General features: G+C 42.1%; 1 protein-coding gene across 3 annotated transcripts; it reads right to left on the bottom strand.

Moving 5' to 3' along the window:
• Positions 1 to 335: 335 nt before the first annotated feature.
• hykk.2 (hydroxylysine kinase, tandem duplicate 2) lies at positions 336 to 11472 on the bottom strand. 3 transcript variants are annotated; one of them, XM_079740442.1, is made up of 6 exons: positions 11342 to 11385; positions 7154 to 10615; positions 6682 to 7014; positions 3469 to 3611; positions 3007 to 3187; positions 336 to 2639 (listed from the first exon to the last, which is right to left on the bottom strand). In XM_079740442.1, exons 3-6 carry the CDS (start codon positions 6983 to 6985, stop codon positions 2167 to 2169), a joined length of 1101 nt encoding a protein of 366 aa, XP_079596568.1. In that variant the 5' UTR covers positions 6986 to 7014; positions 7154 to 10615; positions 11342 to 11385; the 3' UTR covers positions 336 to 2166. The 3 variants fall into 3 exon arrangements, with proteins under 3 accessions (XP_079596568.1, XP_079596569.1, XP_079596567.1); XM_079740443.1 differs by lacking the exon at positions 7154 to 10615 and having other exon boundaries at positions 11342 to 11472; XM_079740441.1 differs by lacking the exon at positions 11342 to 11385 and having other exon boundaries at positions 7154 to 11267.
• Positions 11473 to 11675: the final 203 nt, after the last annotated feature.

The raw sequence follows: 11675 nt of genomic DNA, 5'->3' as shown, positions 1-11675 counted from the left end.
ACTACAGAGAAGGTAGACATGCATCTACTTGTTGTCATTGGTGACCCATACATAAGTATGGGTCACCAATGACAACAAGAAAAGTAAAGGGGGTCACAGTATGGGTATGGGTCCCACACAATCATTCTCCCTAATTTAAAGCTCAAGATCCCTCTAGAAAACGAACATTTACATTCCTTAACAGGTCTTACTATTACACCCTTTTAAAATCGTAGTTTGAGACATAAAGTGACATTCAGTTAGTTTATTTCAAGTCAGTAAATGAGTTGTGAAATGTCAAATTTAGTTTGTTTCAAACAAAAACTTGCAAGCCCTGCAGAGCAGACACTAAATTAAACACCACTAAAGAATTTGGGACATTTCCTTGTTCTCCACTGAGAATGCACCTTACTCCACAACACCTTGCTGCTGGAGGTTCCTCCAACAGGTTACTCTGATATCTGAAGTCCAATGTTAGGCTTACTATTTAACAGTTTAGAAGCAGACTTTTTAATGCGGAGGGATTTGCATGACGTTGTAAACAGGTGTAGTCATTCGCGTTATTCAGACCAGAACAGGGGAGGGGTAACCTGTTACAGGATGACAGACGGAGGACATTACATTACAGACCAACTAAAGTAGAAATTGTCGAGATTAGTCCCTTAGGTCACCTTTGAATTCCTAGAGCCTCCCGGTTGGGAGAAAGACTTCATAGTCCATAAATGCAAGTGAAATAACAGGCGACAGGAACCACTTCAGGCCACCTGTGTCAATATCTCGCAGATAAACATCTTCCCAGGGTGTAAGTGCCCTCCATTTTTCAATGTTAAAATCCCGTTTCGAGCTAATGCTATTGCTCCCCAGATAAATGAATACAATTGAGGAAAAGTCGTCTGATATATCTATCCTGTTCAGGATAATACTTTAAGGTTGAGAACCCACCCTCTGCTATCTTAATGGCCGGTTTCCACTGGAGAGTGGAACATAATTAGCATCATAATTTTGAGGTTTGAACCAATAATACTTTAACTACACTACTGTAGTAAACCTTTATTCATTCAAATGAATGACAGGGGGGACATTAAGAAAGGCAATGAGGGTCATGCAAAACAAATCACTTTCATTCAATTTTTTCATTCACTTTTAGATGTGAGCAGGAAGAAAGAACAACGTTACCTTATGAATAAGCCTGTCGCAGACACCTCGCGATAACCAGTAGAGGGCGCCCGAGTTTCTTAAACCACATATTTATTCCTCCCCTATTGAGTGGCAAAGTCACACCCCTTCCGGTAGAACCTATGGGCCCTATGAGGTCGAAAAATATGAATGGGTTTCAATGGAGAGAGTAGTAATTATTTTCTGGTACCAGTATTTATATGCTCCGGATTACACATGTTGTTTGTGGATTTAAATGATAATTTTTCATGCAAAGAAAACTAAACATTTTCGTGAAGAAGTTTGATAATGTTAGGTTTTTTCCAAGGGGAGGATAAAAGCATCAAAAGAGGTGAAAACCATTATAAATTGGGAAATGTGAAGAGTTTCAGTTATGCCGATGGGGAGATTGTCGGTCTTGTCCACGCCAGTCGCAGGGAGCGTGACGTCACATACGAGACGTGTAGTCTTTCTCATTGTGTTTTCTCTACAGCCTTTAACTGAACGAATGCACAATAAACGGTCAAACTCTTGACATTAAAAATTATCAATTAAATCCACAAACAACATATGTGTTATCCGGGGGATATAAAGACTGGGACCAGAAGATAATTAATTTCTCTCCATTGAAACCCATTCATATTTTTCGATCTCAAAGGTCCCATGGGCTCTACTGGAAGGGGCGGGACTTCGCCACTTTATTTCAATGTCTTCTGCATTTGTCAAATTAACACACAGGATACAGCAATTATTGAGGACATCGAAATGTAGAATGCTAAGGTAACTAGCTTTGTTCCTATGTTTGTTATTTATGATTATATCATCTCAGCATCCAACTCTTGACTTTTTGATCAACAATATACAGAAAAATACATTTCCTAAGGATACATTTCCTTCAGGTTAATTTAATCACATTGTAATAGTCGGGATTATCCTTTTGGCACATTGGTGACATGACTTGGCACAGTAGTGTTCAAATCCACGACAAGTAACATCTGATACACTCACACACTCAAAATAACAAAAGTGTCCTCATTTGTCCCCGTCCCCTACCAAAACCCCCCCAGCCTCCTGGCCCTTCCCCTGGCCGTCCTGGAACCACAAATTCTCCACCTCCGCCTTCCCCAGGTCCCACAGCTGCCTGAGGATGCGCATGCCCGTGCGGGCCGTGATCATGAGGTACTCCTCGTTGTGGGGCTGAAGCCTCACGGAGTGGCGGGCCATCACCAGAGACTGGCAGAAGCGGCAGAGCACCAGCAGGTAGAGGCAGTGCCTCTCCTCCGGGTTGAGGGGCACCACACTCTCCCAGCCCTGCGTGACGGGCCGCCCCACCGCCACGGGGTCGGGGTGCTGGATCATCATGTACATGATGGCGATGGCCAGCTCGTGCACGTAGTAGCCGCTGTTCATGTCGCTGAAGTCCAGGATGCCCGAGATCCGGTGGTCGCCGCCCTGGTCGGGCTCCACCAGGATGTTGAGGTCGTTGAAGTCGCCGTGGTTGAGGCCTGGAACAGGTCACAATAAATGTTTTTTTTACAGGGCTATGCGCGTAGAAAATGACGCAAGTTTGTAAAAAGAACACTGGATAAACTGATGATCGTCAATACATCAAACTATACATTTTCAGCATTTAGTGAAAAATGTGTTATTCTGCAACAGGTTTTCTTTCTAATATTCTCAGACCTTCTGCATCTTCCTTTTAAACTTTATTAGAAAAAAACGATTTGATTTATCTAATCACTTAATCCAGGATATCCCAGGTGTCAAGCGCGGTTACACGCAGTGTAACAAGTATTCAATGACAAAAAGATCTAATTGAGTATGCAACTACCGATGGGAACAAATATCGATTAGAAACAGTAAAAGACGTACACTTGCGGAACGCATGGCGTCTCGGGAGCACGCTGGTTTTGAACTCTTCTATAACGGCTTTGACTACTTCCTGGAGAGGGTCCCCGTCCAGGCTGTAGATGTAGCCCTCGAGGAGAGGGACGTTGGACAGGCTCCATATGAACGAGTCCCGTTGTAGTGCAGAGAGATGGGGGTGGTCCATCTGTTGGAGCATGAATCACTCTTCAATATAACGAAGTGGAAAGGCACACACACACACACACACACACACACACACACACACACACACACACACACACACACACACACACACACACACACACACACACACACACACACACACACACACACACACACCCCCCTCCCCCTCTGTAGCCAAAACAACATACAGTGAACCCAGAGAATGGTGGTGGCTCAGACCTACCAGTGATACAAATTTGCATTACTTCCATTACACTTCCATCAGTCGAGGGATTATTTTACCTTGAGAAGAACCTGGTCCATCCTAGCGGCCATTTGCCCGACATGGAACAGTAGCTGAGGTGTGTATGGCACCGTGGAAATGGTGGTACCCGGGAGGTAGGTCAGCAGCCTGACCATGAACTTCTGACAGCCGAAGCCACAATCTTACAGGAGAGGACAGAATAGGAACACATATTTTAAATGTCTGTTTGAGGATAAGGAAGGGCAGCAGGTTAGGCTTTTCCGAACCACCAATGTTTAGATGTTTTTCTGTTGAAAACCAAGATTTGTCATCTTTGAGAAACTGAATACCATCGCCCTTGCAAGGTGTGACATCAGCATACAATCAGCGGGGGGGGGGGAAGGAATAAAGCGAACGACAGACTTGACAGGTCCATGACAGCTAGTGTGATAATGGTTTTCTGCCAGCTTCAGCTTCAAAAGGACTTAATTCATATTTAGAGAAAATTGTCATAATCCCAAAGAATTTGCCACACATAGGCTGTGTTTGAAAATGATTTTGTGACAAATATTGTTATTCTTTCCCTCATTAAAAAGAAAGAAAGTAATATCCAGACAAAAGCGAACCACCCTGTTCATTTTGTACACTACGGTTATTCCTAAAAAGAAAATTGGATCTCCAAATATGCTTTAAAATAGGAAAACCATGATGACGGAAAAATGCCTTGCTGGTTCAATTAACAGCTAAGGGCTTGAGGGAAAGTACTGAATGCTATTCTGCTGTGAGATTGTCATGATTATCCCAGCCAAAGCATTCAAAGTTTCAGTGATTTTCACACCTCTGACCAAATACCCAGCATTAAAGGACATGAATAATAAATAAATGGAAGCAGGTGAGAAACTACATTTTCCCTTAAGACGGACGGCCTGGGTATGCTTTGTGTTGAAATCATTTTCATAGGTTTCCACTTTCAGGATCTGATTATTGATGATGTGTCGACTGAAGGTCAAGTTATGCTTTCTAACTTAAGAAATGTCCTAATTTGGTTGACGGGTAGTGGAACAATGCTGTCAGGTAGGTGTATACACACCCGACATCTGATAAGTGCTCATGTAACCTGGGCTGCCCTCCGAGGCAAAGACACAATGTTTGTGTGGAGCCACTCACGCCTCCCATCTGAAATGAGTAGATGTGATTGCGTGCAAAAACTACAGGGAGTTTCCCTCATTGAATAATTCACCTTTTACCAACATAGTTTTGGCTGTTTTGATGAATAATTCATAAGCCAGTCTGTACTTAAGAACAACAACACCATAAACAAATGGATTCATAGATTATAAAATGGATTAAATCAAAACGGAATTGCATGTGTTTTTTTTAAAGAGAAACAGCTTACTCTGCATTCTACGCCCTCATTGGACGATGCTTTTTAAGTGTTTTCTGGCACATCTTTCTTTCCTTCAAAACATTGTGTGCTACCTTCAAAGTTAAGTTAAGTTAACTTCTATCCGTCTTCGTGAATCCTACGCTGCCTTGGCTCTGCCCACTGAAATCCAGGTGGGCGTGGCCGGGTGGCAGAATCAATAAAACTTAAAGAGTTTGTTTCAGGAGAAGTTTCAGGAGACCAAAGACAAGCAACACGGGTGGCGTTAAGATACATGTTGGTGTTGAGTGTGTTTCTGTAACCCTTCTGCCTTGGAGACTATCGTCTTTGAGTACTGTGTGTGAATAATGATGAAACACTGTTTAAGGAGGGTCGTGAAGGCATTCCTGTTTAGGTGAACAATATTCTGCTGGTTAGTCGTTGCAGCAATGGCTAGAGCTGTTCACTGGTTGACGTTGTTAACTGTTGTCCATTTATGCAGTTTTATGTATATTAATTAGTGTCGTTATGTATGCGTTATTGTTTGTTAACTGACGTGTGTTCTTTCCTCTAATGTTTCAGTGCAGAAAAGTCCAGCCTTGTGTGTTTATTCGAGGACTTTTGAATGCTAACAGGCTGTGTAACTTTGACCAAGTGAAGGCAGTGCAAGGCCAGTACACCTTACACTGAAATATATCTCTGGTGTCTGGCCTTGTACGTTAACGATGGGGTTGTAAACAGCCCATCTGGATGAGATAAACCTTCTCGTACTCAATTATACAGCAAGCAAATGAGTTTTGCTCTGCGAAAAAGCAAGGTGAACGTGAGCATTCTTTCACCTTTGAAACGTTGAGCAGAAAGTTTAGACCCGGTAGGCTATATTAAGGCTATTTGGTCTCGCTTTAAAATTGAATATCTTTGCAAAACACAAACTCAATGACAACTGCAATATGTGTTACATAACACGTTAATAAATGACTCCTCTCTTAACTTCCTCTACTGTTTAACTTGGCTCTGCTAAAATTCCAAACAGGTACAGAGAACATTTTCTCAATAATGTCAATGAATATGGGACTGAATCATAACCTAATGGCTAAGATGCAGTGCCATATACATAAAAGTACCACTGGTAGTGTGACCAGTTTATTCATACAAACAATGCATTTGTAATCCATTCTTGGTTATGCCATATATATATATATATAATATATATATATATATATATATATATATATATATATATATATATATATATATATATATATATATATATATACACAAACACATACACACACACACACTATTTCAGGCCGGCGTTTCAAAGGCACTGATAGGAAGGAAAATGTGTAAAAATCGGGTAACAGCTACATAATCATGCATAATCAGATAGTCGATGTGCTGTTTAGCTTATAATGTGCATGTTTTGGGGGGGGGCAATGTGATTTAACCCATTAACGCTGGCATGATTTGGCTATGCAGACATTTTTTAGATTTGTTTGGAGGTGGAAAAAATTGTTTATGAAAACATTTTCATTCAAAAAGTCCTTTGTTTTACGTCACATTGCTAGTGGTTACCAGTTTGTCATTAAAAAAACGATAGTCGAAAAAATCGACTCGTTTCCTGGTATCACAGCACTAGCTGCGAACAGGGAGCTGCGAATCGTGAGCCAACTTCAGATGTGTCCATGCTTATTCTTGCAATGCACGGATTGCCTTGCTGCTGGGTAGCATCACTGTGATGAGTGATAGAGCTTCGCAGGTTAAAATGCAATAATGTATCGGTGATGGGTCGGGGTCAGGATGGGACAGTGTCATGTCTGGGTCTTGATTGAAACGTGTGTGATTGATCATACATCATGTACCCAAACGGGGCTCAAGCGCTCCAACATGACAGACCCGGGTCGCTCACCGATCTCCTCGAGGTTCATGAGCTCCCCTGCTGCGTTGCGCACGGCTGTCTGCGCAGGTATGCCGTGCTCCTGCAGAAAACTCATCGCCTGCGTCTGGACGTCGATCACAGTGGGGTTCTTACTGTCCGCTGAATTCATGACCTTCAGCACGTATTCGCCTCCACCTCCGGGTGCCACAACGTGGAAGTTCTGGTCATCGTAGCTGGGTAGAGGGCGGACGGTGGACCGCTCCAGGCCGTAGAGCCGCTGGACGAGCTCCAGCACCTGGGCCTCGCTGAGCCGGGGTTTGGTCGTCTCTGACATGGCTGTAGGTCCCGGGACGGAGCTGCTGCCTGCATGAAAGCACCAACGTATGCAATTCAGTAAAAGTAGGCCAATGCATCGTTATTCCATGTAGTAAAACTAAGTGCACGGAGTTATCGTTTGATATATATATAGATATATATATATTTAATATGTATCGTGTCTTACCAGTTCAGCTGAACTCATGCAACGTCGACACACAACCTTTGTGAAAGTCTGTTAGTTGATCCAAATCTGGGCGGGCAGCGGATATTATTCGCTCCATGCGGGCGGGGTTTGTCGAATAACGGAATCGCGTAGCAAAACGTTTCTTCCTATATTATATAATACCTCAGTCGGTAAAACGGTGGTGGTTGTTACGTGCCTGGTTTTATAAATACACCCGTGTTGTGTACATGCCATTACAGTGCATTCACCACCGTGCAATGTGGTAGGAATACGCCCAGTAATGCTGAGACATGATACAACCAACATCCGTGTAGAGTTTCTCGATTTACCAACCCAAGTACTGCCTTCAAGGCAGTGCCTTGTTTGGCAGCCTGTCCTTTCCTCCTTCTTCATTGGAGGAGGATCCTGAATTGTGACGTTATCCCGGTCTATCGCAACCCAACTTCCGGTCATTACTTTCTATGTGCAGTACCGGTTAACAAACCCCGGCGTGCTGAGAATAGGTACATGATAACAAGAAGGGGATAACATAATGGACTTGACAAAAGTCCCTCCCGCCCTCATCTCTCGTCTCTCATGACAGCCATTAACTGAAAGGCCCGCCCTGTCTCTCGCCAGTAACGTCTATTTGGGGCATTCCGTTCCATGCGTTCCTTCGTGAGGCGTTCAACGCCGAGGTCAAAGGTAAAGCTGTACACAACAATAAGTTCCAACCAAGTCATTTGATTGGACAAGAGGCATTCCATAAGTGCTGTTAGAGAGAGAAACAGGGCTGGGACTTTGACCTATACCATAACTCTGCTTTACAGGTGTTTCTGATAACCGTTAATTAGAATGACTATGGTAGGATGCTCACAAATCAGAATTACCAAGAGTCGACAGACTCTTAATTTTGTGCAAAATAAATTGGAAAATACAGATACATGTTAAATAAAAAAAGTAGCTGGCCACCGTAACCTAGAGACCTTAATGAAGTGCAAGCTGTGTGCAGGCCAGGGAAATGGCTGTGTTGCTTGGCAACAATCTAGTCCAGCTGTGCATCGATTTGTGTTGGCGAGGCTAAATAAATTATAAAATATACCAACTGATTTTAATATTTTGTCGCTTATTACTGTTCTCTAATAAATGGCACGTTTAGCAATGTTGTATAAAAGCACCAGCTGTGACTATCTTCAGTATAATAGCATTCCCTCCTGAGCGGTATTGCTTCGTTATTGGTTTTAAAAACACATTTTAAGAGATAGGTTTTTCGTCGTTTTACACGTCAAGGATCGTTGAATAAATTAAACATCACTAAAAAGGAGAAGGAATCAGTGGGATGACGTTTTATTGGAATGAATCAGTCCACCACATTCTCGCTCACATACTAAGGACGGAGCTACAAACGATAATACCAATATCAATATTGTAATACTGTATCAATATTCACAGGCAGAGAAGGCCTATCCTATTATCAAGATACAGACGCGTTTGCACATCGCCTATGCAATCACTTTGAAGGTCTTGTGTGTTCTGATTTTAAGTAGTCAACCAGGTCAGCGATAGCCTATGGTTAATTTCATTATTTATTGGAGTTTATAAGGAGGGTTTTGCACACGCAAAAACAAGTTGGAGCTGTGTTATTGGGATGAATAAATCGAGCCATAACTACAATATTTATTTTAACAACAAGAATAACCAATATGCAAAGGAAGCGTTTACCGTATTCACATAACACAGACTCTTTGTGACATCCGTGACACTCGTGAGCTCAGAGGAGTGAGCCGCAGTGAGTTGCAGCAAGTGGCCTTACTGGTAAGGCAGAAGAGGAGCTGTTGGAATGAACCTGTGATAGACAATCGAAGGTCCAATCCCAGCCTGTGAGTCATGTAGACTTTTGGCCCTCCCTTTCACTGCCGAGGACAGGCAAATATTGCTCCATCAGTCTCCACTTTGACTGCAGGAAGACTTAAGTATAGCTTTCGTTTTCATGTGGAGAATTTCTTTCGAGTCTGTCTGTCATCCATCACTCGAAGAATCCAAAAACTGTGGTGAGAGACAGGCTCAGCCATCTCATTAGTTGAGGTGAGCTCATTATGTTCATAAGAGATATTGTGGATATTGAGATTAGAAGTGATGTAACACCAATTTTCCAGTCAAAATTATATTATATATTATAATTACTAATATTATGATTATATATAATTGGATTAAGGGCCCCTACCACCTCTGTGCGCCAATACGGTTGGCTTTTGTCAAGGCTTTATCATTTGCACACCTTCTTACATTTACATTTACATTTAGGGCATTTAGCAGACGCTTTTATCCAAAGCGACTTACAATAAGTGCATTTGTTACAATAAGTACATTTGTCATAAGAAGTGAAACAATATATCGCTGTCGGTACAGTAAAGACGTTCATAGAACCAGTGCAAGTATTACAATCGCTAGGCTAACCCATTCCCCGTGTAAAGCAGCGATAGCAGCTACTGTAGATGCTACACAATTAAGTACCTTGTACAAGTGCCAGGACGTACAACATTCAATGGTGGCTGTGCATTGGTTTCTATGCAGAGTCGAGATGAAAATTCTTAAAATCGGACACACCCATTATCAATTGTACTAGTAGCTTGGCATGAATCTACCCTTCTATGCTTTTTAATCTTAAAAGTAGCAAATTCACAAGACAAGTGACAAGGGATTCACAAGTGTTAACTTGACTTTGTGAAGTCCTCGTCCACAGAGACCAGTGTGAGCTAACAGTAGTCTGAGTGACTGTGCTTGCGTCATAATGCAGTTTTGGTGCTTTGTATAGCCACCTAGGGCGTCATTACTCTTTGAGGAACCTGTCCTTGAATGGCCGATTGCACACTGTGCTGGGATGATTAAACCCGGCTATGTTGGTTGTTACGACATCTGATTACAAAGCAACCGGAATATAAGGACAAAACAATTTTTTTTTTTTTTTAAGACGAAAGAGCAAGGAATATACCCGCAAGAAAACACAAATGGTGAACCTGGCCACACATTCAGAAAAAGCAAGGCTTCTTATTTGGTGGCTCAACGGATTACTAAAATAAGATGCCACACACAATTGCTAAATAACTACTTCTAGCAGAGGTTATGCAAGTTATGCTTGGGATGGAGGCCGCTTATAAACTGGAAACTGTACCTCTCTCAAATGACACTGTTAGGAGGAGAATTGAAGAACTCTCGGCTGACATTCACTAACAGCTACTGAAAAGATTGCGTACTTGTGAGGAATTGCCAGTGCGGCTCTGTTGGTTGTTACGCTTCGCTATCCATGGAATGACAACATTTGGATGACTTTCTGTTTTGCAAGGTGTCTGGAAGGACAACGTGTGAGGAAATATCCAGATAAATCGCGTCTTTGCATTGACTTTGTATGGATTTGTGGCAGGCACTCAGTTAGTGTAAACACACCTTTACTGGTAATGCAGAATAGGGGCTCTTGGAATTAACCTGTGAAAGAACAAAGGTCAGATTCCAGCAGGTGAGTTAAGCAGACTTTTGGCCCTCCCTATGGCTCTGCTCTGACAAGCTTACACAGTGATACTCAGACAAGTTTACGCTTGCCATTAACCTGAGTTGCACTGTTGATATAACTTGCATGACTGTTATGTAACATGCATATACCTGCTATACCTGTTTAAGAGAGATATACGTGTGTATGACTATCGTACATAATTAAAGTGACACTCAACCAACTTTTTCTGTATGGACATTCTGTGATTCATTACAATGCTTAATCTGTGTTTCTATTATGAGGGGGTCGTGGGTAAATGTTCTCCCCTGTAGTACGCACCCCGCATTCAAGAGGCAGGCCGATGCAATCGAGACATAATCGAGACACACATGGCAGCGACTTGATTGCACATCTACAATGTATACAGCTTTTCTCTGTACTGTACTTAGGTTAAGCCTCTTAAACATAGCAAAACATAAGTCAATTGAAAGGTCTGAACTATTGCGGAATGCATATCTGACAGACATCACTGAAGCCTGACCTTTCATAACATCAGTCTCCCTTTAAGGTAAAGTAATTACCTTAAAGTAAACTAAATATTTACCATATTTACCTAAACATCTTGTTACTCTCCAGCTCGTTGACTCATAACTAGTAGTTAAAAAAGAAATAATTGACATAGGCCTAGATGTTATTCATGGTAGTTTCCCAAATGCAGTTACCTTAAATATAGTTTCCGTCCATTGTCTGTGTCTGGTTGGAAGACATTGGGTTGAATGCCAAACCAACTTGTAAATTAAGTGAATTGCTACCTTGCTCAACTCAACTGTGAAGCTTGAGGCGTGAGAAATGTGTGGTGGTCATGACTCAAGATACTGTCATAATACGGATTCACGATGCGCCTTTTACCGTAAGTTTAACAATATAGGGGCCATCGTCTATCCCGTCTCAAAAATGTTAGGGGCAGAGATAAATAAATAAATAGCCTACCCGGTGCACGAGAGAGAGACTTCACTGCTCATGACTATGTGTACACACACACACACACACACACAC

This window comes from Pollachius pollachius (genome assembly GCF_949987615.1).
Source record: "Pollachius pollachius genome assembly, chromosome: 7".
In the NCBI taxonomy this organism is placed as follows: Eukaryota; Metazoa; Chordata; class Actinopteri; order Gadiformes; family Gadidae; genus Pollachius; species Pollachius pollachius.
The sequence above is the reverse complement of the archived record's forward strand: the minus strand, read 5'-3'. Positions and strand labels throughout refer to the sequence as shown.

Bases quoted from the DNA above. Each gene is read 5' to 3' on its own strand.
- hykk.2 (XM_079740443.1), bottom strand. From the start codon at position 6,985: ATGTCAGAGACGACCAAACCCCGGCTCAGCGAGGCCCAGGTGCTGGAG. The intron at 3,188-3,468 runs GTAAAATAATCC...ATGCTCCAACAG, and splicing joins TGGACCAGGTTCTTCTCAAG to ATGGACCACCCCCATCTCTC. The intron at 2,640-3,006 runs GTACGTCTTTTA...GACCTGTTCCAG, and splicing joins ACGCCATGCGTTCCGCAAGT to GCCTCAACCACGGCGACTTC.